Raw genomic sequence first — 26906 nt, 5'->3', positions numbered from 1 at the left:
TTTACGTTGGAGTGAAGAGAAGCTACTCTAAAGCGTGTGGAGCAAAGTGACCGAATAGAGCGAAGGTCTGGGGGCAAGAGGGGAATCGGCGCACCAGAGGGACGGGGGCGCGGGGAACGCGGCCAAGTGTCACGGACGGCGAACAGGCAAAAAGCAAACACGCAGAGGGGAGACGGCCGGCCCTTCAGTCGTGCGGCGGCACGCGCGTGTAAAGCTGTCTCGTACGTGAACTGACGGCGGCGGTAGCGGCCTCGCTATCCCCCTCGCGCCCCTGCGGAGACGGAGGGCGCGGGAGGAGGAGGAGGAGGAGGAAGAGGAGGCGGGGGAAGCTGCAACGCCAGGAGCAGGAGGAGGAGGAGGAGGAGGAAGTAGCGGCGACCGACAAGAAGGGAGCTTGGCGGAGGCGGAGCCGGGGCTTGAGCCCGGCCGGCCTGGACTCAGCTCATTACGGCCGCCGCCACTGGCAGCAAGCAGCAGCAGCAGCAGCGGCGTCGGCTGCCTTCGGTGAGTCCTATTCTGTGCGGTTCCGGTTCTTACGCCTCCTGTCCGAGAGCCGCGCGCCCGAGCGGTACAGAGAGGGAATCCAGGCCTGGATTGCTTTGGGGGGGGTCCAGGCCCTCGTTAAGCAACGCTACGGCCTTCAGCGTGGAAGTCTTCCTGCTTGGCCTGACTCGGCCTCGGTTCGCCCATCCCTGCTCAGCCCCGCTCGCTCCCCTTTTGTTCTGTCTGGGGCTTGCGGCTGCTGAGCCAAGGCCTGGGGAGAGAGAAAAGAAGGAGCTTTGCTGGCGCCTGCAAGGGGATGGGGAGGCGCAGCGTGGTCATCCAGGGAAGGGGGACTGTCCTGCAGTCTTTTCCCGGCTCCGTGTTGTCAGTTGCAGCCTCCACCTTCCCAACAACCCCCCTCAGCCGGGAACAGCGGGGTGGCTGCGCCAGGGCCATAAGGAATTGAATCACCCCTAAGAGCTGCGCTGGGATCAGATTCCCTTTGGAGTTCGGGGGCACCTGGAAAAGTCTGGCTTCTAAACTTCCTCGCCGCGTCCAGCTCGCCTTTTAATGCACTTTTTTTCCCAACACCACCCTGATTTTCCTTCCCCCACCCTCTCAAGTTCCAGACACTCATACGGGCGCTAAAAAAAAAAAAAAAGTTAAGAACTGCGGTGTGGTTTTTGCTGCTTTTATTAGTTTCTAGAACCCCCTTTGAGCTGCAGGGGAGAGAGGCGGGGAGAGGAGAACAGGGAAAAGGCTGAGATTGATGGTGGAAGGATCTGAAGAACTCCTACTGTGTATCTAAAGTATAGCTCCATGCCAGCCTCCTTTCTTCTTTCCCACATCAGAAACAATGAAGTCTAGACAATTAATTTTGTTCTAAGGTAGGCCTCTTACAATCAGAGTCCAGCGATCTCTCTGATGTAAACATTCATTAAGAGCACAACATCTGTCACTCACTTCCATCTTGAAAAAGTGTATCTGACTTGTTAGTTGAGACAGTTGGCTGTAGGACTGGTCCCCAAATAGAATAACATTCAATGTAACTATATCATTTTCTTTGTGTAAACTTCATCGTGTATAAGATGGGTGGAAGGTAACCTAAAAGTTGTATTTCCACTTTTACTGAATTTCTTTCAGCTCATTTGACTTACTTTCTCTTTGTATTAAATTGGAAGCAGTCTATAAAGCATGTCAAGTATCAAAGTTCATATGCTGGTTAATTCTAACAAAGGAGGAAGTCTTCTGGTGAAACTAAGTAGTGTGACGAACATTATGTGTAAAATGGCCTTCGTATATCTAACACCATTAATGTTCAGGACATAGCTTATGTCTTGTTTATCCTCTTGCTTCATTTGTATGTGCACTGTGTGCAGCTAAGTCTGACACCAAGAATGTGCACATTTAAATATGATTAGGGAAGGGGTGTTTGTGGTCTGGATACTATATTGCCATGATTAATCTCCACATTCTAATAATCTGTAAAATAATTTGACTTCCGTTGCTACTGTGTGCATAAAAGTGATACCATAAGAATTTCAGCTAACTTTCAAAAATAGAATAGATATTTTGCTTGCATTCAATATTTAAATAAGTTACTTTTTAAAAACAAAATCATGTCAAGATGTTCAGTACAGTCATCTATTTGTGCCCTGTACAATTCTAGGAAATAGTTCCAGATAACTGCTTTATCAGTTTTTGGTCTTCAATGTTTAATGTAGATTCATTCTTAACCTTAACCTGCTCTTCCTCAACATAGTACGGTAGTGCTTATTCTGAACTTAAATGCCATTTGCAGATATAATAGATAACTGTTTTTTAGATTAAAAAAAAGCCACATTGCATTGTTTACCTAAGCGCTATAGTCCACACTAATTAATACTATAATATTAACTGAAATCAGTGCAGACACAACAACCTGCCTAAGCTTTGAATCTCCCAGAATTCCCAGGCAACAGTGATGCTAATCTAGTTAGCATGGCCACTATAATTTAATTAGTCTGGAGGCACCAAGCCAGGGAAAGCTGTAGTGGAGATTTTTTCCCATTCTGGTTCCATGACATATATAAGGTATCTTTGTAGCCTAGTTATCTTTTTATTATCATGCAGTTCAAAGATGGAAAGACTTGGAATAAAATCTATAATTAAATATGAAATATTTTAAATGAAGATACAGTAAATGAGATGAATTTATGCAGAAATGAAGTTTCTGGCGTTGACCATATCTTATCCTTACTTTATTCTTAAATACTGGATGAGGTGCTCCTATTGGTGGGACATAGAAAACTAATTCATTTAAAAAGTAAACTTTAAAAAAACTTAAAGTAACTTGGGATAAATTCTGTTAGCAATAATGTTGTGGCTTCCTGTGATGTTGCACAAGGTCAGCACAAGTGGCACACCCAAAAGCTATATATGAGCATAAAGAGAGGAAACAGATTTTTCCAGTGACAAAATGTTGTAGTTTCGATTCTCTGCAAAAACTGAATAACAATTGTGTGTTTAATATGTGGTAAATAGTTATCTAAAAGGTGCTAAAATGCACTTGGATTTCTTTTCATAATATGTCTGTTGAGTCACAATATACCATTTAATTCCTGAATAGCAGTTGGATTCTGCTTCCCTTCAGAATTACTTTCTCTCTTCTTTTCTTGCACTTCCTGGACTTACCAAAAACAAACGTTCTATTCTATATATCACTTCCTCACTGCATCATGATTTATATTGACATATGAGTTGCTTTTTCTTTGAATGCATTTAGTTATTTATGCATTTATTATTTATTAAATGCATTTATACTACACCACAGCCCCAAAGGACTTTTATACAGTTAGCTTTCAATTTGTTTTGTTCCTAAATTCCTATTCTGTGTTACATTTCAGTAATTTGATATGCTTTTTAAGTTCTTCTAATTGCTAGTTTAAAGATGCAAAACAACTAGGAGATACTGACAGTCCTAGCATAAATGTAAAAATAAAGGAAGAGGACTGGAATATACTAACCTTTCAGAAAAAGCTAAACTTGAATACTATTTGGTAGTATAGTATTGGTAGTATTCAAGTTTAGTATTTTTTTAAATTAAAGACTAGAATGTTTCATGTAGTAAATTTAGAATTATGGATTAATAATTTTAACCCTCCTTTATTTAAATATGCAGAAAACTCAAGATTCAGCATACGGCCTTCCTGGATTTAAATGGCAAATTATTTGTATACGAATATGTTTTTTAAACTGTACTGTTCTGTACACACTTTCTTCAGAGAAGACTTTATTGACCATAGGTAGAATTGCTTCAGAATTAGGCTTAAAAATACACATATATGCTTAATATTTGTTATATAATGATGTCATAAAAGAATAAGGTAGAACGCATTATTGATGTAGATGTAGAATGAATATAATTTTTCAAACATGAGTGAAATAGCACTTCAAGGAAATTATTTGTCTGGAAAAAATACATAAGAGTATATATTATAGAGCAAAATTTGGTTATTTGTTCAACAAACATTCTAGTTGAAGTAAGTTAAGGTGCAGTCTTCCTTGAGTCAGACTCAACCCTTGGTGACTACATGGACAGGCCTATGCTGTTTTCTTGGCAACAATAAGACAATGGTTTGCCATTGATCTGTTTAACCTTCCAGGTTAAATCTACAGTCCTGATATTTCTTTGTGGTTTTCAATCCAAGAACTAAGCAACTTCAAGACTGTTTATCTTTTTCAAGATCAGCCTTTACCAGATGAAATATGTAATGTTTTGTTTATAGTAACATCAAACAATAAAGTTAGCCTAAAGGAAAAGGCAGCTGGTGTCATGCAAGTGCTTTCTGGTGATGGGTTTGACACATCACATTTTAAACCGTATACTTATGTTGAGTTATGGAAATGCAATAATCATTTGCTATGTTTAACTAAAGCAACTGTGTCATTCATAAAATGCATGCCTCTGACCTTTCAGCGGGTAAATATTTTGATACTTTATTCAAATAATAAAAGGATCACTGTAGTGGAAATATTTCAAGCTAAAAAGTCAGATGATAACAAATATAATTTTTCAGCCATGGAGTCACTGCTCTGCTCACAGTCATTTATGCTCTAGTCACCTCCAGATTGGACTACTGTAATGCACTCTACATGGGGCTGCCTGTGAACAGTATTCAGAAGCTTCAACTGGTACAGAATACAGCAGCTCAGGTAGTTACATGTGCTTCCAGAACAGCACATGTCACATCTCTGCTCCGTAAGTTGCATTGGTTGCCAGTTTGCTTCTGGGTCCAGTTCAAGGTGCTGGTTTTAACTTTTGAAGCCCTTTGTGGCAAGGACCGGGTTATCTGAGGGACTGCCTCTCCCTGATTACATCAGTTCACCCCATTAGATCTGGCAGAGAAGGCATGCTGTGGGTACCATCTACCAGGGATAGCACTGTACATTTGCTGGGTCCCAGGCAATGGGCCTTCTCTGCTATGGTGCCCACCTTATGGAACATTCTCCCCCTCCCCCAAAAAATAGGTTAGCTCTATCCCTCTTGATGTTCTGGAAGTCCTTCAAGACCTGGTTATGTCACCAGGCCTGGGGGTTCCCAGGGAACTGGAGATATGTTCAGATGGCTCCACTACTAAGGTGGATATATTCACTCACTTTGCCTGGGGTTTGTATATTTTGTTTTTAATAATATTGAATCTTTAATACTGATTTTTAAATTTTTATAATAATTGTTTTTTATATATGTGTTGTTTTTATCTGATTGTTGTACACTGCCCAGAGTCACTTTTTGTGAGATGGGCAGCCATATAAATTTGATAGATAGATAGATAGATAGATAGATAGATAGATAGATAGATAGATAGATAGATAGATAGATAGATTTAGGAGGAGGCATAATTTTGAGTTGGATAAGTGCAGGAGGGCCAGTCTAGCAGTATTATGTCCTCCTCCTGATGTGCTTCTGCATAATATGTGATACAAGAACAGAGTTTGATGATTTTTGTTCTTTGTGAAGAACAAAAGGCTTTGGTAAAATTGTGTTAACCTTTAATTCAAAAGCCCTGTTCCTGTGTATTACAGTGAGTGCTAAGATGTTCCAGGGAGGAGGTGTATGTTAAAGAATCTCTTTCTTCTTTGGTAAAAAGGGGTTCATAAATCTTTTAAAATGTGCTGAGCTTACTTGTACTGTATATACATTGTTTGATTATTTGATTGCTTGGATATTCACAGCTTAATGTATAAATGCCAATTGTATGTGAGCTGATAGAAACTTCTATCTGTGCTTCTTGATCTGTGATAGTTCATTAGCCACCAAGATATTTCGGTTACAAAATAATGAACTGTCAGGTAAAAGTTATCCTTGTGCTTTGACTTGTGGAATATAAAGCAATATAAGCATTGCAATTCCTTTGATTCTGCATGTAATAACTACAGAACTTAAGTAATGGAGAAGAAAGTAATGGAGAAATTGAATACCAAAATAATGTTTGCTGTACTTGTGTGTGTATTGTTGATCTATTGGTTTTGACGCTTGAGTTTCTTAAGGAAAAATTCTTTGTAAACTACCATTAATACTTATATGCGTACAATAAGGAATAGGCTGTGTTTACAACAGATTACCATTACTAATGGTAAGAAATATTGGAAACGTAGTTTAGCAACATATGGAAAGCCATTCAAAGTTCCCATGATGTTAAACATACTGCAAGGTCATGTACTCCATTTGCCAAAATAAACTCCTTCCTGATTTATTTAATTATTTATATTTATGAGGCACCTACAATACACATTTTCTAGATGTCTGCCAACATCTACAACGTTATAGTAACCATCTATTAGATGGTAGGATAGTGTATTTAATTAAATAATCAGAGGGGCTGGAATGATAAAAGTGCAAATTACTGGACTTCCTGGAACTATATTTATAACCACAAATATGATTTCTCTAATTGCTTACTGTTCAGTCATTAATTCTCAATATTACAGTTCATTCGAAAGTGGAAACGATTTTATATGTATAGTGACGAAGCCTCCCTTTGCACATGCAGATTGCTTAGCACACATAATTATTTTTAAATAATAGGAATAATTTATACAGATGTTTAAAAATATAATTTCTGTTCAGTTAAGCTTGTCTAGTTTAGTCTAAGCATCCTGATTCCCTCCAGATATTCTGAATCACAATTCTTGTAAATCTTAGCAGCATAGCCAATAGTTAGAAATTCTGGGAGTTGTCCTAAACTTCTGGAGGGTACCAGATTCTTTATTTCTTCTCTGAGTAGTGTGTTTAAGATGATACTCTTAGAAATTAAGGCAACCTGTAAATAATTCTTAAGGGAAAGTGGTTTTCTTTCTTTTTTGAGTAGCCTATCTTTCCATAGGGAGGACTGTGCTCTCAGTCTGGTAGAACCAAAGATGGATACACTTTCCTTCATAAGCCAGTACAAAAACAAGTGACTGGATGAGAAATGAAGAGATCCATCTTCCACAAACTACTCACTAATTAGCATAGATTCAAATCTGTACTAGTATAGTGTCTCCCATCAGTGACTCACTGCATCAGCTGCAATCTCCTACAGCTACTCTACATGGAATAATCTAGGCATTAAATTGTCAGACCTTGGGCAGTATAGTGGCTGTATCTGATTTAGATGGGGTAAGAAGCAAAGCTTGATGCTATAAATTGATTTGCATAGGAATCTTTTTAAATTATATGCATGCATGCAGACACAGGGAAGATATTATTTGCTTTGCTCTCAAATTTGGTTTAGAATTCTGTATTGCATAATTCATTGAACTTATGAGCAATAAGTTCTGGAGAAACTATATTCTAGTGCTTTATAGTTACATGAGTCATATATGACTATTGTGATTAAGTATACTGATCCATGCTTAAATCCTTCTTTGGCACAACTAGCTGGAAATTCATATGTGTACTTTGCTTAGCCTTCCACAATGATCAAATCCCTCTCTTGACATGTTAGAATCTAAAACCATGGCTCATCTTGACTTCTTTTAAGTGTAATAAGTTTGGTATCTTGGTTTGCATGTAGCACTAAACAAACCACAGATGGGATTCTTGTTTTGTGTAACTGTTCCCTGCTGGTAGGTGAAGCTAGACAAGAACTACTGAGCAGCATGCATCGGCCTATTAATTCAAACATGGTAAATCAGTATTTGTTCTTATGTGCAAATTGTCCACAGTCTAGGTACAATGTGTATAGCTGAAAAACAATATAATGAGAATAGATTATGCTGTTTCTTTGGAAATCCCTGTCAACTGAATTGAAGAACCAATTAACACTCAGAAACAGATTTCTGTTCCTTTCTATTTCCTCTCTTTTGCTTCTTTTTCAGTAGCATAGAAAGAATGCTTTTCTTCGAACGAATGCATTTGAAATAAGCCTTTTCCATGGTTTTTAGCCTTTTTTAGATGATGGTCATATTGGCATATTCAGTGTATGTTATGGGTACTGCAAGGGGGCTGCCCACTACAAAATGGCTGCCCTGGAGGATAGGAGTAGTTACCATGCCCCAAAGTATCAGAGTACTCTCTGCCACTCTTTTAGCCTACTCCAGGATGCTTCCTATTATCTCTAGCTTAGCATTCTCCTTTGCTTGGAAGGTGAGCATATTTCAAAGTAAAGCACTGAGCTGCAGGTCTGTCATTTGTACTTTTTCAAGAAAACGTGTGGGGCTCATTAGGGGCCAAGAGACAGTTTTGGCAATAAATAATGCTGAAGGATGGTGCTTGTCCTTTGCAGCATGCTAGCTTCCTATTTTTTTTAAAAAAACATTAAAAGTATGAAAAGGTCAGGTAAAGTAGGGAGCCTAGTACACATATCAAGGAACAGGTGGACAGACATATTTGTGTCTAGAAAAAAATGATGGGAACTTCCTCTTAGTTTTGTCAATATTTCAGGTAGTCAGATTTATTATCAGTTGCATTAAGCAAATGATAGGTTCAAAACTGAGTCCTGTAATTTTCTTTTTAGTGAAGTAACATCTATGATGTAATTAAATAATATAACAATAATAATAATAATAGTAATAATGTATTAAACTTGTATGCTGTCTGACTCTCAGTTATAACTTATAGATGGGTGTCATGCCTTTGAGGTAGGAAGGGCAAAAAACAGTCACGATAGAGATTCCAGGAATGCTCTTTATTGTGATAGGGTAGATAAGGGTAGGTAACAGAACCTTGAAAGCCTGCTCAAGTTTTTCTCAGATTATACTAAACAAAATCAAAGCAGAGATATTTTGAGTTTCTTCCTCACGCTTTCCTCTTTCTTGGGACTGAGTAATCAAAGTTCCCTTTAACACCTTGCTCATTCTTCCCATTCCCAAGCTATATATGAATTAAACATTATTACTGATTGAATCCTTAGTTTTTTATGCTATATGTTTGAAAGTCAGTCTTAAATAATATTTTGAAGCTATTAAAATAGTGTCCAGATCAACTCTGTGGCCATGCCATGTCCTTTACATGCATTCTAAACCACATTGTTCCTTAATAGGATTCTACTCTATTATTTTTTTTAATCAAATACAGTATCTTCTAAAAGAGAAATTTGCTTCTGCCGCAGTGTTTCTTTTCAAGTTTCAACAGATACTGGGACAAAAGTTGGATGTGCTTCCTTCATATAAACTAGGCCTTCAGTGATAACAACATTTTGATTCTTGCTATCAAAATGCTGTATTTTAAAAAAACATAAAGTCGCCTGCTTGTGACCCTTTGTATAGGTAGATTGATTACTCACTTTAAACTAGATGTAGCTTTTGTATCAGAAATTGAAAACTTTTGTGTTTCACGTGTGTTAAATTACTAGGGCCATGAAGCAATCTGTTTTGGAGATAAAGATTTGGAGCATCTAAGTCTGCATCAGCACGTCCTTTAAAATGCTGCATATTTTCCTGGGCTGTCCCTGGAAATGGTGTATGAAATGTTATTTTTCATTAATTATTGAAACCCTTTACTATATTAATAACCATTGAAATGGCAGTGGTTCCCCAATTTTTAAATAGCAATGGAAATTCTAGGTAAAAGTTTATAAATTAAGATTTATTTTAAAATACTTTTTGAAATAAATGTATAAATGAGGACAATCCTGTTTTAGTCATCTTAAGAAAATATTGAAAGTTAATTGAAAGTTATTGAAAGGTTATTTTAGTAAAAAGGTGCCTCTCCCTTTTGAAAACATTATCCTTCTCCTTTTTTCTCATTGAATAAATTGCATATATTATAAACCCAGTTAATGATTGCAAAACATATGTCACACTCAACTCTATAATAGAGTCATAGCAATAATTTGAATCTGATTTTTAGGATTTCATATGAAATCAGTAATTAAAAACACAACAGGCCTTGTAGCTAGTTAGCAAATCAAGTAATACACATGCACATATGCACTTTTCCTCTGTATATAATAATTAGTTTCATAAATTTCAACATATCTGAGTTTTCTGAAGTTAAGAAAAGTTTTGATATGTTTGTTCTATATTTGTAAGCCTTCAGAATGCCCAGCTAATTTGAGGATAAGGCTGTAAGTGACCTAGATAGATAGATAATGTGTAGAAGCAGAAGTAGAATGTGTCTAAACACCATTTTCTTGGGGAAGGTCTTCGTTGGACACTGTAGGAAACAGGATGTTAGTCCTTTAGTCTGATTCTACATGGTTCTTCCTCATTTGCCAACTTCTCTAGAAAACATGCTTTAAAACATGATTTTTGAGAAATTAAAGCAGATGGATATTTTATAGATACGGTAATCTAAATATGGATAAGTCTGGAAAACAGACATTTTATAATTAACAATTATAAAGAATTGGCACCAAGACATTAGGGAAAATATATATTTGAGTACATGGAGTTGTCTTGATGTTGCTTATTTAGCTGTATTTAACTGCAATTATATAAGGCTGGTTGATGAGAAGAGTTTGGATAAGTATGGAAATTGCCAAGGGAGTAGGTGTCTTTGAAATCTCTTTTCAGTGGCCAGTGCTACCTCCCAGGTTGCCTCAATCCCAGTTTCTTCCTAAAATGGCAGGAGTCCTTCAACTTGAGAAAAAAGGAGAATTGTCCTCATTTTGAAGAGCTCTAACTATCTAGGATTTGATTTATTTTGGCTTCTGTCTTGTAAAAGGCTATGAGTGTGCCAAAGGCTAATTTTAAAAAAAGAATTAGATATGGTGCAGTAGTTCTTTAATGGACTTCATATTACCTATTAGTTTGTAGGACTGTGCAAATCCCTTGAAAGAAGCGCTTTGGAGTTCCCAAGAGCACATACAATATTTGGATCAATCAGATGTGAAGCCACATCTTTTTCCAGGCTCACAGAGCTGCTTGGAAAACTGTTTTTGTCTGTCTTCACATGCCTGTGAATGTACAGCCCCTGGAAGTGACCTGTACAACAGCTGCACAAAATTAGAAAAGGATGTAGCTACTTTCACTGAAAATAGGTGGTTTATGTTGCTCCCTAGCATTCTGAAGGATCTCTGTTGAATGATTTGCACATCCGTAGTTTCCGTGTCAGTGGAAGAATAAATTGTTTTGTAGTTTGCTGTAATTTACTCTGTTTAATAATGCAGCTTTTTATATATGAAAACCTTGTTGTAATCCTGTCATTTGTATGACTGCTTCCAAAAATAGATTTAGCAGCAAGTATAGAAAAGGTGGTGACGCTCATTGTGCTGATAGAACATCGTTAATGCTAGGTTTGCCACTTTGATTTAGATGTTTCTAATATTTATTTTTTTATATATGTTAAGTTGAACAATGAGGGGTTTGAAGATTTTTCAGGCCTTCTTAAGAAGTTAGAAGTTAAGGGATTTAATTTGTTTTGTCTAGTCTCCATTGGCTTTATCTAGTCACTCTATCTCTCTCTTTTCTCCTTTTCTTAAGTTTAATACAATTAATATTTCACTTTTCCTTCAAGGCACTATGCCATTGTCCACTATATTGTTACAGTAAGTAGTGGAGTAGAGTTGCACAAAATACAGTTTATTTAAGGTCACACCATTGAGCTTTATAACGGAGTTGAGATTTCACCAATGTCCAACACTTTAGCCAAGTATCTGCTTTAACTTGGACACAAAGCCATGTGTAACATCAAGTGTCTCATCATTTTTTCAAGATCAGCCAAGGTCTGCTAGATGCTGCCACCTGCTGTGACACAAGGTCATTTAACAAGCAAAAATGAAGACACGTGAATAGGAGTAAGGGGTAAGAATCCAGACATTTTTGTTGCAATATTTGATTAAGACAACGTAGGGAGGTATTTGTTTTAGTTCAGATAAATTAAAGAAACTAATGTATTTATGTGCTTTTCATTAATTTCATAATAATTGTTCATCATGATTGCTCTGAAATTTCACCAGGATTCTAGCTGAACTCAAAGAAGTTTTTGCTTTAACCTTTCAGTTCTTCTGTATGCATCTGACAATAGATTTCTGTGGTGACTGATGATGATTCCCAGTTCTTCCAGAGTTCTCAACATAAATATTAGGGCTGTGTGAATCTTTTGGAGGAATGCTTTGTGAAACACTCTTCTAAATTGCTGTTTAAAGTATTGAGGTGCTGCTGTTCTTGAAGGATCGCTGCAGACAGTTCAAGGGTTTCTCCATGTTATCTGAGTAGTCCAGGAGAAATGCCACTATACATGCACATACATGATCAGATAATCCTCTAACTTGTTCATACAGCTTTTTATATTATATCATAGCAAGCTGAAACTTATTTTGTGTAGTTCTTTAAAAAAAAAGAGCTATCGGCCTTCTGTGAGTTCTGTGTCTTATTTGATTTCTCATATTTGCCTCAGCTAAAGTTGTTGCATGAGTAAAAAGAATTGAGAGTTGGATAAGGGAAGGACAGTTTCTCTGGCTCGGGAAAGCATGTGTGTTAATAACTTTCAAGTCAAGTGCCTGAGAATGAATTTCTGTAAACTTTAATGGTATTTTCAAGCCTTATTTTTCTGTAAAACATAAAGGAGAATCTTAAAAAAGGAAGGGACCACTTAAGCTAAAATTTAATCCTCTGCTTGGTGCAAGAATTGATTCCTCAATCTAGATATCAAAATTCAAGCATTCCCAACAGATGGTTTTTGAGCCTGTCCTTGAATACATGTAGTTCAACATCAGAGATGCTGATACCTAGTCTGGGTGATTCCACCGTTGAAATGTACTTGCTGTTGAGATGCTTTTTTCCTGATATTCCATTTGAATCTACTTTTCTATAATTTAAATCTATTATTCCATGATAAAGAACAGCTCTTGACCTTTTTTGGTGTGATATCAGTCCAGATATTTGGATAGTGCTATCAGGTTCCTCTCTCTGTTTTCTTTTTTCAGTGCTAAATATATCAATTGTTTCAGACTCTCTTCATAGGCCTTAATTTCCAATCCGCTGGTCATCCTCATTGGCTTTCTTGGGGCCACTTTCTGTAAATGTATGGATTTTAATATGCCACATTGGAACAAAACCAAGGACCCTTTTTTCCCCCCAAGAGTTTCAAACATATGCCAAAAATGATCAATTATTTATTCTTCCATGAAATACTATTTAATAATGACCTTAGCAGTGGTTAGTTTTACTGCCCATTTAATCCAGCATTATTGTATATACCGTATTTTTCCGACTATAAGACGATACTTTTTTCTAAAATCCTTACACTAAAAATTGAAGGGCGCCTTATTCAAGGAAGTAAGCCGAGGAGAGAACTGCGCGGTTGCAAAACTGCCCATACTTTGTCTCTGCAAACAGGCTTCCTCCTATTTCTAGCCTCCAATCACGAGTGAAATAGCTTGACTCTGCAAACAGGCTTCCTCCAATCACGAGCCTCCAATCACGAGTGAAATTGCCCATACTGTCTCTGCAAACAGACTTCCTCCAATCACGAGCCTTATATAACTGATGTCAGCTGATGCTGAACAAACCAATTGGAGGAAGGCTGTTTGCAGAGACAAGCTATCGGCAGTTTCACTTGTGATCGTATGTAATCAGTTATAAAAAAGAGCATGGAAACAAAGCTGCAGAGAGACGATTTGGACCTCCTCCCACCGAGTGTATCAGGTAAATGTTACCTAATTACTAAATAAAAGTGTGTTCTGCACTATATTTAAAATATTGATTTCTTAATTTTGGGTTGGAAAAGTGGGGGTCGTCTTGTACATGGGGGCGTCTTATTGATGGAAAAATACGGTACTATAACTAAACAAGCTGCGCTCTGAATGGGTTTCTTTTTTACTGACATTCTGCTGTGCAGAACTACAAGTTTGATTAGAGGGGGGCTGGTGGAATAAAAAAAAAAATGGCCCTCCAGAGTTGCTGAACTATTATTCCCAAGTGCCCACCAGTATGGCCATATCAGCATCTGAAAAAGCTGCAGACAATCAAGTTTTTTTTTTTTTTGTACAGGGATTGTTTACAGATTAAAACTGTAGCACCTTTACTATCCATAAGGAAGTGGGTTATGTGTGTATGTGTTGCAAGGAGGGGAGGATTTATGCTACCCTTGATAAAAATGCTACTGCAAGAGTGAACATGAATATTTGATATCAAGTTTTGGTTTTCAGTTTTATGAAATTTATGACCCTTCATGGTGTCATAAATTGCTCTTTTTGCCACTTCCCATTGTGGAAAAGGATAGTCATTTACACCAAGTCAGAGTTCTCCTATTTGGTATAGTCAGTACCCTTAGCCGGATACAAGTCAGAATTGACTTTTTTGTACTAAAACTAATCCACAGTGGAAAGATGAGAGGGAAGAAGTGTTTAATCCTATTATTTATTCCTATTTTTGATCCAGGTTTCCTGAACTGTGAGTTATGATCATCCAACTGGGCTGTTGTTTCTAAATTGTGCAGTGAAATATGCTGATAATGTTTTGTGAACCATGTCCATTTATATTTGCTGATGGTTCTTATAAAGAACCACATGAAAATATCCAAATAGTTCATTCAATCTGTTCCTTTTTTATGACTTGACTTGTTTTTAAAATTATAATTGCTTTGATGTTTTATATTAAACACAAACAAAACATACTGTGAACATTTATAAAAATAATTTAACTGTCAGCAGTCAGACAGATGACAAAAGAGAAGCAGGCTAATTTTTCAAGCATTGTACTTTCATGGAATATGTGACAATATCTGTTAATTGACAATATTTTATAGATGAATATCCTAAGTAGCATATTCAGTATTCAAAACAGATAAGGAATGATAGAACAAGGAAGCACAATCAGTGGACCCACAATGCCTTGAATACGCTCCCCAGATACTCTCCAAATGGGGATATTTTTAAATACAATGAGAGCAATCATTTAAACTGTATGAATTTACTTTTAATTCAGTTAAAATTAAATTTAGATTTTTGTTATGTTCCATCCACTTTCTGGAATGCAGCCTTCATGTTTGTAACTCTAAGTCCAAGCATGATTTTGACACCAAAAGATTATACTTCCTGCCTAGAGTTACCCTGGTAATTAAGGCAGCATGCTAATCAATCAATCAATAACACATCCACTTACTTATCCTGGCAATAGTATGGAAGCATCTTCAGGATGTTTTTTTCAACCTTCCAGTCTAGGCTATAATTTTGGGATTTCCTGGTAGGCTTCATCCAAATATTAAACTGGTTTCACTCTGCTGTGTGTTGCGCCCAAATGGTAAGTCAAATTAAAGTCCTGGCAACTATCTGAAAATAGTTATTTGTTTGTTTTTACATCAGTGTGGTTTTGGTTTGCTCTGCTTGCTTCTGGGATATCTTTTTTTCTGGTACCCTTGGGATTTTCCAGTGGTCTCATATCCCAGTCTGACCCTGCTTAGCTTTTTCAAAATCAGCCAAGTATGGCTGGGCTGCTACCTGCTTTCAGAGTTCTGAAAAATCTTAGCAAATGAAAGAGTGCTGAATGAGAAAGAACTAAATAAGTTTAACAAAGTTTTGTAGAACTGAAGTGTGACAGTCTGAATGTTTGGTGATGAGATATGCATATTTTAATGTGTGGGCAGTTTAGGAGACATCACAGTCAACAGTTTGGAGGCAGATTCAGATATTGTGAAAAACTCTGCTTTAAAACAAGCAATGGCTGCAGTGGTGCATTATGCTTGCACGGGGCCTTAGGCAAAATAAAATTTAGGCCCCCCAATTTCCACTAATAATGTATCACAGATAATATTTAAACAATTTACAACAAATGATTGTCTGCTTCTTAATTGCACATCTTGTTGACAATAAATTGTTAATATCTTTACAAACAATACCGTTTTATTTAAAAAAAAGTCTGTACTTGTCTGGTTAAAAAAGACACCAAATCACAATACGTCATGGAGAAATATAATTCTATCACTTTATGCACATAGATATTTAATATTTCGTATATACATACACCAGTATGGTTTTACATTTAGACCCTCCTTTTTGTACGCATAAAATGGTATGGTCTGATCATGCATGCCGGTGAATCTTCTATTGGTTGTCGGGCCATTAAAAATTCAACTAATAATTGTGGATCATAGGGCAGAGTTGGCACAGGCACACGGAGGCTGTGCTAACCTGAGGCCCCAGAGGTTGCTTCCAGAAATCCCTGTTGATTCAGGAAAGCAGAGATGCCCGCCAGAGGTGTACATGTGGCCAGATAGAGATGGTGGAATGGCAAAACAGTTTTCTAAAAATGTGATTTTGGGACCTCCTTTTTTGTGTACAGCAGGTTTTTCAATCTTAGCAACTTTAAGAAGTCTGAACTTCAACTTGTCCAGACTTCTTAAGGTTGCCAAGGTTGAAAAACACTGGGCTGTGGTACAACGTCTGTCTGAATGGATGCTTCCACACACTTGAGGAGTGTGGAGATGTGAGCTCGAGGATTGCTGCCGTTTAGCACATAATTCAAGTGACATCTGACTGTTTTGGATTATTGCGATGTATAGTTATGTGGCTAATTTTGAAGGTCTTTGAAAACTGCAATTAATCTCAGATGCTGTTGCAGGCATGTCAGTGACTATTTATGCGCAGGACCATACAGCACCTGTTTCACAAAGTCTGTGCCTGTTATTACCTTCTTTCTAGACATAATTGAAAATGTTGCTACGGAGCTTTTAAGCTCTAAAGGGCTTAAGCTGTAGATATGTAGGAATGCCTCTTCCTATTAGAATCCCCCTTGCATCCTGCAAACTGCTTGAGAGACCTGCTTTTATTATATATCCCTTAGTAACGTTTTTTCTTGTATTTAAATGTATTAGTTTTAACTATTTGTAGCCTTTCTAAAGATATTTTTATGAAGATAAGTAATCGTAAAGCAGGAGTCACAACACAGTGCCAAAGCAATATTTCTTCTCCAGAACAGTGTTCACAAACTTCCTAAATTAGATTAAAATTATTTTTTTCTACATAATGCGTTTTAGTACATAGAAAAGACATAGACTAGGTTTTCAGACATACAGTAGTTGGATTTAAGCCACATGGTAGCATTTCCTGCTAGTGATACAATTCTGCAAATTATGGCCAGAATGCCACAATCACAAATGGAGCCCAATTCTACACAAAGACCCATAAGCATGCTTATGTGATTCTGTGGAAGCTAGGATTGCTAAACTAGAAACTATCTTGCAGACCAGCATATTCTTGCGTACATCCCACAACTAAGAGGTATGTGCAGTTTACTGGAAGCAAGGATGATTTACAAGGGTAGAAAGATATGGAAATGTATAATGAATTGTATTGATATAAATTAGGTCTAGCTATATATCCTTCCTTCATGAGAAATGCCAGGCTGGAAGAATCACAAGCCGGAATTAAGATTGCAGGGAGAATCATCAACAACCTCAGATATGCGGACGATACCACCCTAATGGCAGAAAGTGAAGAAGAACTAAAGAGCCTCTTGATGAGGGTGAAAGAGGAGAGTGCAAAAGCTGGCTTGAAACTCAACATTAAAAAAACTAAGATCATGGCATCTGGACCCATCAATTCCTGGCAAATAGAAGGGGTAGAAATGGAAGCAGTAGCAGACTTCATTTATTTGGGCTCCAAGATCACCGCAGACGGAGACTGCAGCCATGAAATTAAAAGACGCTTGCTCCTTGGGAGGAAAGCTATGGCAAGCCTAGATAGCATATTAAAAAGCAGAGACGTCACCTTGCCGACAAAGATCCGCATAGTCAAAGCTATGGTTTTTCCAGTAGTAATGTATGGCTGTGAGAGCTGGACCATAAAAAAGGCCGAGCGCCGAAGAATTGATGCCTTTGAACTGTGGTGCTGGAGAAGACTCTTGAGAGTCCCCTGGACTGCTAGGAGGTCAAACCAGTCAATCTTAAAGGAAATCAACCCTGATTGCTCATTGGAAGGATCGATAATGAAGCTCAAGCTCAGATATTTTGGTCACCTAATGCGAAGAGAGATCTCTTTGGAGAAGACCCTGATGCTGGGAAAGATTGAAGGCAAAAGGAGAAGAGGACGGCAGAGGATGAGATGGTTAGATAGCATCACTGAAGCAATGAGCATGAAACTGAGCAAACTCAGGGAGGCAGTGAAGGACAGGAAGGCCTGGCGCAATATGGTTCATGGGGTCACGAAGAGTCGGACACGACTTAACGACTAAACAACAACAATATATCCTTCTTATTCTTGCCTCATGTATTTAATTCATCTTGCTTATTGTTTCCTACTCCTTTTCTCTGTTTTATATAACATTGCTTGTTACAAATGGGACTAGCACAGTGGATGTGTATGTATGTATGTATGTTGCCTACAATAATTTAAAAATATTTTTTAAAACTGAAAAGTTAAAAAGTGGCTGTCCTCTCATGAGAACCACAACCAATTGCATGAGCAATCCAGCATTCCTTATATTTTCTCTGGGCTTGCAAGAACTCAGAATGGGATTTTCAAAATCTCCAAATATTTGGTATTCTTGTGGATTTTTGATGAATTATTTTAAAACACCTAGGCCATAATGTGAGAGTGAATAATGGTACCCAAAGTATCTGCAGTGATTGCTGATCCCTGCACTAAACCACAGTTGAGTATTATAGGCAACCCAGATTTGTTATCTATTATTGATTATGTGAAAGGTGAGGATTTTTCCTAATCCATTAAGATTCTCCTGAAACTTTCCTGAAGTTTTGTATTTGATATTTTTCACCATCATTGCACTGAGTTTAAACAGGAAAGTATTGATTAATTTTTCTTGTATAGCTAGTCACATTTAACAACTAGGTAGTTATTTTCATTTTAACACAAACATACAGTTTTATTCTAGGCATACTTGGAAAATCATTGGGATCTTAATGTTATTTACAAAGTTATGTACTAGATATGTGGTTGATAGTTGCAAGGAAAAAGCCAAATCCAATTACAATAGGTTTGTTTGTTTTTACTATCGGTGGCTTTAAATCAGAGCTGAAATTACTTAAATGGCATTGTCTCTCAAAGATAATCTGAACTTCGTGGCACATACAAGGTTGTTCTGCAGATAATGATATTGTGAATACTTGCTTTTGGGTCATTTTAGAGCCATTAAAGAAATAAGATAAGTGCATGTGTTTATATTGTTCACACTGTAAATTGTTTTGGAAATCAGTTTGGTAATTTCTATATCTATTCATTAAATAAATTGGCACAATGGCAGTAAAACTAATATTCCAAAGAAGATACTTTAACTTAGCACTTAAAATCTCAGATGCAGTATAGGAGGGAGATGTTCTGATTCAATAATTTAAGTAACATTTACACTCTTTTATAAAGACCTTTTTTCACTTACTAGCTCACAAATATTAGTAGTCCACTTAATTTTTTTTCTGGAAAGAGGCTGACCAGGACAATAGCTATCAGGTTGTCTAACCAAATGCTGGCTCCTTCATATTCTTGTAAAATGTCTTTCAATACGAACAGTATTTTCCCTTCTCCTTTTATGAGTGCTGGTTTATGAAAGATTTCTGTTGACTTCTTTGGGAAACCGCAAGGGATTTCAGTAAGCAGTATCAAAGAGAATGAATTTTTCCCCATTTCATTCATATGCTTTTATTTTTTACTTGTTTTTTTTCCCATTATGTTCCATTATTTCATAAAAACTAACAATTATGTTGCATTGGTGTTAAGGAAAAAAAAACTTTCCTCCTTCTCTTTATCACATGATGTTGATGATGATGATGCTTCGTAGTGGATATCTGCAAAGTAATGAACATTATATATTGTATGAAATATGCGCGGAAGCCTGATAATGCCTCTCTGGCAGTGTTTCTAAAGGTACACGTCTGATGTGTACCTTTAAGAAAAGCAAAGTGCACCTCATCCTATAAATCCAGTGAGGCTGAGAGACATTCACTTCATTTATGCAATGTGAAAAGAAGGTAACTGTCTTTTTTATCTTCTCACCAGATGAAACTCTGTATTTACATAAGTAAAAAGTAGCTTATTCATATATAAATGTGTTTTGCTTGTGTAGATAGGCAGATTTTTTTCTGAATACATTTCATAGCAGATACAGATAGTCCCCAAGTTAAGAATGCCTGGTTTAAGGATGACCCATAGTTAAGAATGGAGCCTACTGTAGCAAAATTTGAGTTAAATACATAATGGTTTGAGTTCATTACACAATACTATTTATACAGTATTATACAATAGTACTGTTCCAGCTTACATACAAATTCGACTTAAGAATAGACCTTGGGAACGGAACTTGTTCTTAAACTGGGGACTACCTGTAATCATCTCAAATATATTTTAATTAGCTGGTGACTATTTCTCAGTTGCATCTGTAAAATTCCATGGGAAGAGAGCATGCATTGTTGGGTATTCTTTAAAGGTGCAGGTTCATCCATTCAGGCAATGGTGCCTGTTGCTGTCACTCACTTCATCTTTCCATAAGGGAGGAGAAGATCTAATGGTCTCCTCTTCCATCTTTTCTCTTCTAGGTAAGAAGGGCTAATGGGGTAAATAAAAATTGAGAGATTGCCAGAGCGAGCCTGCATTAGCAGAACTTGCTGCACTAAACATCAGATGCAACACATTACTCAAATAATGTAAAAGAATGTAATCTATATGAAGAAGTTACCACAGATGATATGCCTTCTGATTTAATAGATTTAGTGGAATATTGGATACCCTCATTTGGTCTGTTAATTCAAGATTTCACTACAATAGTAGAGTTAACAGACATATTAAATGACTTGGATATTTCAGTTCAGAAAGCTGAAAATGTATTTACTAACTCTAAACATAACTTGCTTTTTCACTGTCATATTTAGAAAATATTAAAAGCCTCCTTCAAGTTGAGCTTGACTGGTGACTACATGGGGTTATCTATGAATATTTATTTTTCCTTTTTTTCCATTTTGAAACAGCTTTTTTTTTGCTTTTGTTTATTCAGTTAAATAGGACAAAGAAAAATATATAAATTAAACAGTAGCAAAATTTAAAAGAAAAAGAAAGGGGGGAAAGGGAGCAAAATAACAAAATGTGTCTGTGTGTCCCTGAGTCAGCCAGTTGGCTTCCATGCTCAAGAGAGGACTAGAAATCATGGTTTCCTAGTTTCAAAGTCCAGCATCTTAACTACTATACCAATAAAATTTTATACAACCATTTCAATAAAGGAAACATATTTCATTATAACTGCTCATACTAAATCTATGCCTATAAGCAACTTGTTAAGAAGCTGCAAGTAACCTCAAATCTTCAGTACACTGAGTAATTGGGGTCTTATGTCATTATATTTTCATTACTGAAGGATTAGCCTCTTAAGGACACAATGGATCTAGTTCCATTCTCCAGCAGTCAGTTTCCATTTAGTGGGTATATAGTTCAAAAGAATATGGATGTCTGCAAATATACCTTCTCCTTGAATTTCTCAACTCTGAATTTTCCTGGTAGTATCTCATTTAAGTACCAACAAAATCTGATCCTGTTTAGCTTTTTGAAATCGGTCTCCAGTTGATTGTTTAGAGTATGTTTTTTTTTTTCCAGGATTAATGTGAGCTACACACGTGCATATGTCCTATTCCTTATTTTCAGATGGGTCCTTCCTTTTCAGGATCAAACTGGATCATATGAGATATGTTTCATTTATGTTTCACAAGACTTGTATTTTAAAAAAGAAATTGCAACTGTAATGTGCTCATGAATAAAAAAGGATGTGAGTTTTTATACCATGCCATGACTCCAGTCAATCTGTTCCCCAAAGATATTTACCTAGAAGGAAAGCTGTATCAATAGCTATTTTTTTTTCTGACACAATACCAGTTTTGAGAAGGAAGTTTTCAAAAGGAACCTGGCACAAAGAAAAAGTGTTAATCCTCTTCCTACATACTGTGATCATATATTTTACCTCCATGACTGCTATTCCTTTAAAAGCAATAACATATTTCATAATTATATAATTACCTCTCAATATCTTGTTTTGGACTACATTGGGGAGGCATACTGCGGTTAGCGAGGGTATGTATAGAAAAAGGGTCTGAAGATAGGAGACCAGCATGGCTTAGAATTTTGGATATGTAATGTGGTTCAGCTTGGATTTGTATTACTGTGTAGTGTTCCTTTAATCTATTTTCTACAGCTCCTGTTAAGTTTTTCTACTTTCTTCCAGAGAGCATGGCTATTGGAAATAAAAAAGAGAGCCTGCGTAAAATAATTTGCTTATTGGAAGCTAGGTGTCAATCACAAAGTTACATTTCCTTTTTCTTGTTGGGTTTTTTCTCTCCCTTGCATTTTCTTAGAGAGAACTTACTTGTATGTGGTCCACATGGCCATCAGCTTGGATGTACAAACAAATTACATGCTAATGCTTTTGACCATAAGCCTCTCCAGTTTTGGATGATTATTGAAAATACTTGCCTACTTTAATGAAGGTCTGAAGCAGAATGAAGTGGTTATCTTCTTTTAGATTATAATCAGAAGAAATAATATATTTTCAAATTCAATTTAGAGGACAGACATTAACTGTAGCTTGCCAGTGTGGTCATCTTAGCACAGTAGTGTTAATGTTAATGGGAAATAGAAGAAAAATGGTGTAAAAGAATAGGCTGTGAAACATGTGAATGTATAGCTTGATGACAGTCATTCAGACTATAGTAGTCATTCTAACGCAAAATATGAGATACAGAGAGTAAGCCAATAGAATGAAGGTTAACATAATACGTGAGATAAAATATACTTTGCTCAATAAATCGCTCTCTTATTTATCAGTAGTAATAGTTATTAACTCTGCTTTTCTGATTCTGTTAGTTTATACTTTGGTTATACAGATTTCTTAAGTACTGCTCTACTATACAGATTATGTCCTGTGTGAAATTTATTGTTTGTTTGTTTGTTTTCAGGAAATGGGTCTTCAGAGTTAATGAGTCTGGATAAGGCACATCAATGTGGAAGCACCTGCGTTATCCGTTTTAGGGACAAATCTCCAGTACACTAAAGAACAAAAACAAAAAACCTGCCAGAATTGCTGCATTTTCATAATGAAGAAAATTAGTCTCAAGACCATTCGTAAATCTTTTAACTTAAATAAGAGCAAAGATGACAGTGACTTTGTTGTGGTTGCACAGCCATCATTAAATGATTTTGGAAAAGATGACTCCTTGTTTGCTAGCTGTTATGGCAAAGATTTGGCTAGCTGTGACATCAACAGTGAAGATGAGAAAGGTGGCAAAAACAGATCAAAGACTGAAAGCTTAATGGGTACATTAAAAAGACGACTTTCAGCCAAACAGAAGCAAAAAGGTGGCAAGGGCAGCACGCCGTCTGTAAGCTCTGCTGATGAAGATACTTTTTCTTCTTCTTCTGCTCCAATAACTTTCAAAGATGTAAGAGCTCAAAGACCTCTTCGATCCACATCCCTCCGAAATCACCATTATAGTCCAACCCCATGGCCCCTTCGGCCAACAAACTCAGAAGAAACATGTATAAAAATGGAAGTGAAAGTAAAGGCCTTGGTCCACTCTTCAAATCCAAGCCCTGCACTGAATGGTGTTCGCAAAGATTTCCACGACTTGCAGCCAGACAGCATGTTCCATGAACAAAACAGTGCATTAAAAAGTACGGAATCTCAGAATGGAGATTTGCATCTTCATATTGATGAACATGTGCCTGTAGTTATTGGACTTATGCCTCAGGACTACATTCAGTACACTGTGCCTTTAGATGAGGGAATGTATCCTTTGGAAGGATCACGTAGTTACTGTTTGGATAGTTCCTCACCCATGGAGATTTCAACTGTTTCTTCTCAAATGGGTAGTACTACATTTCATGAAGAAGAGGGTTCAGTGAATCAAGACGTAGTAGTTGCTCCAGATATCTTTGTGGACCAAGCAGTAAATGGTTTATTGATTGGTACAACAGGAATCATGTTGCAAAGTCCAAGAGTTAATCATAATGATATTCCTCCACTCTCGCCATTGCTACCTCCAATACAGAATAATCAAATCCAAAGGAACTTTAACAGCCTGAATGGCACAGATGTCCATGTGGCTGAAAGTATGCGCTGCCATTTAAATTTTGATCCTAACTCTGCACCAGGAGTTGGAAGAGTATATGATTCTGTACAAAATAGTGGCCCGATGGTTGTAACAAGTCTCACAGAAGAACTTAAAAAACTGGCAAAACAAGGATGGTACTGGGGTCCAATTACACGATGGGAAGCAGAGGGAAAACTAGCCAATGTTCCTGATGGTTCATTTCTTGTGCGGGACAGCTCTGATGACCGTTACCTTTTAAGTCTGAGTTTCCGTTCTCATGGTAAAACTCTTCATACTAGAATTGAGCATTCAAATGGTAGATTTAGCTTTTACGAACAACCAGATGTGGAGGGACATACTTCTATAGTTGATCTAATTGAACACTCAATTAGGGACTCTGAAAATGGTGCATTTTGCTATTCGAGATCTCGATTACCTGGATCTACAACTTACCCAGTGAGACTAACCAATCCAGTATCTCGTTTCATGCAAGTGCGTTCCTTGCAGTATCTGTGTCGATTTGTTATACGTCAGTATACCAGAATAGATCTGATTCAGAAACTGCCTTTGCCAAACAAAATGAAGGATTATTTACAAGAAAAGCACTACTGAAGGCTTATGGGAACCTTGCAGCTTGCACTTTGGGAATAACAACAAAAAATTTAAAGAGAGCGATTGATACACAGTTTACAAACTTAATTATTACTAGTTTTTTTGCTGCCATAATTTCATTTTTGTGCATAAAGAAGGGTAATGTGTTTTGAGTTTAATGGGTATTTGGGGTTTTTCTTTTTTAAAACGATCTGAAAGGTTTTTTTTTTTTAGAAGAATAAAATAACTATCTTTCATTCAGTGTGCAAAATAATCACAATGTGAATGATAAACATTGTCCTTAAACTCCCCATCTCCTTTGCTGCTAATCCACTGTGATTTTTATGCATTTGAAGCACATTTCATGTGTTTTCAACCATACGTAAAAATTGAAACTTGATGGGATATATTTTGTCGTCTTCAAATAGTCTGCTTTTTGTTTTTGTTCTTAATTTAAAAAAAGTTGGGAGTAAAATATACTGGTATACTGAACTTGGATAGATGCTTAACATAATTTCCCAATACCTAATTGAAAGCATAGAACCGTGGGCTGGAGGGAATGCATGATACAATACGGTTGTGCATCGTATCTTTTGAAAGCCTCCTTCTCCTAAGCAGTTTCAGTTATTGCAGATATTACTTTGCTTTTCTTGTTCATTCTTAACCATTTTTAAATTTTAAAATAGCCTTTGAAAAAAAAATGTGAAATAAATATTGGAAATCATATTAATATTCAAACAAAAGCTAAATACACTTAAAAACACTTAAAAATATTTGGAGGGGTTCTAAAAATCCTGATTTAAATGAAGCTATTCAGATAATTTCAGAACTCTGAGATTTGTCCCAATGGAAATTTTGAAAATTATGTGGTGATGCATTTAAAAGTATCCTGTAATTACTGCAAAAAATGGACATTAAATAGCTCATCGTAAAAGGAATTTAAATTCCATTAATTTCCTTGGGTGAGTTAGCCACATGTATAATCTTTTCCCATGGAAAATGATAAGATTAAGAAGTACTTAACTTTGATCGAACATGGCTTCAATTTCAAATGTGTTTTCCTCTATTGTTTAGCATTCATTTTCCATCATTATATTTCATTTTAATTGGCAAGTGAAGAGAACTTAAATTAATCCCCAAATATTATTCGTTATAGAAACATGCACATTTTAAAATGAAGACAATTAGATAAAATATCAAAATAGTCACCATAGGAAATATTCAAGTGCATTACGATTTTCATTTTTACATACTCTTATTTGCAAAAAGGAAAATCCATATCATTTTAGATACCTGTAATGGGATAAATCTTCCAGGAATAATTGTATTAGGATTTCCAGAGCATCAACGTATTGTTTTGTTTCACTTTAGTGAGGTCTGCATAGGAGAAATTTCCAGTTAATTGGAAGGCCTATAGATGAGGCTACTTTACAGCCTAGACCCAATCTTGAGAAATTTCCTCACCTGTTTTGATGAAAAATTGGGGAAAGTTGATGTTAATTGGGCTCCATTGCCTTCAGTAGGCTTTAAGTCTGATAGTGTTGTTTTGTGTATGTTTTTGTAGAAAAAAATGCCAATAAGTTTATAAAGAATTGCAGCCTAACTATTTAAAAAAAATGTTTGTGGTCAAAGGACTATTTCTGCAAGTTGTTCCATGATAAACACTATACTGTGGAAGCAGAGCATTTTTATGTTTATAAGAGCTCTTGTGAACCAAAATCTTAACAAGTAGGAAACTGTATTCTGAAATTTCTGAATAAAATCATACAATTTGGGAGTGTGGTTTTAAAGTTACAGAAATTAGTTTGTGCCACTGCAGTGTGTCTTTCATTTTTTTCTTTGCATTTTCCCATTTGAATACTGAATATTTTTCTGATTAGTAAAAACATTTAAAGGGTGATGAAATTTTGAGAAATCTTCATTTTGGGGTATTTCACCCTTGCTTCCTCTACCTTTTTTGTGGTTTTTTGAATGAATTTATACTATTAAAGTATGAAGGTGCTGCAGTGGCCTGACATTTTGGGTTGTGTGAGTCAATATGCTAAATTTCTATTTTTTAAAAAATTATTTTTTAGATCATAATGTTTAGAAGAATATCAGAGGCAAAGTATGTCTTTTGCTCTGGGAATCAGAGGTGGAAGCATCTCTCTTGCCCAGTTACAGTATAATAGATTTTGAAAAATAAAATATATAGAGAGAGATGCTCTTAAATTCCTGAGCAAAATATATCTATATGTGTGTGTGTCATTTCTTGGCTTTGCCATTCTGATATTTATGCAAAATCTTCATTTTTGTTTCTTAATTTTTACTCCCAAGCAAGATTACAAATTTTATATATAAAAGGCACAATGATATATGTGATAGTACCATGTTTTGCCTAATGAAGAAAAGGATTTTTTTTTTTTTT

General features: G+C 36.4%; 1 protein-coding gene across 2 annotated transcripts; it reads left to right on the top strand.

The window, feature by feature from the left end:
* Positions 1–344: 344 nt before the first annotated feature.
* Positions 345–26906, top strand: SOCS6 (suppressor of cytokine signaling 6). Of its 2 annotated transcripts, XM_088130670.1 has the most exons (3): positions 348–504; positions 11603–11691; positions 22775–26906. In XM_088130670.1, the coding sequence occupies exon 3, from the start codon at positions 22913–22915 to the stop codon at positions 24518–24520; it is 1608 nt and encodes a 535-aa protein (XP_087986796.1). In that variant the 5' UTR covers positions 348–504; positions 11603–11691; positions 22775–22912; the 3' UTR covers positions 24521–26906. The 2 variants fall into 2 exon arrangements, with proteins under 2 accessions (XP_087986797.1, XP_087986796.1); XM_088130671.1 differs by lacking the exon at positions 11603–11691 and having other exon boundaries at positions 345–504.

The sequence above is a fragment of the Python bivittatus genome, unplaced genomic scaffold (genome assembly GCF_059951505.1).
Source record: "Python bivittatus isolate LINGU-HERP-01145 unplaced genomic scaffold, Pbiv_v1 ctg000840_np1212, whole genome shotgun sequence".
Taxonomy (NCBI): Eukaryota; Metazoa; Chordata; class Lepidosauria; order Squamata; family Pythonidae; genus Python; species Python bivittatus.
This window is presented reverse-complemented; position numbering and strand designations above follow the sequence as displayed.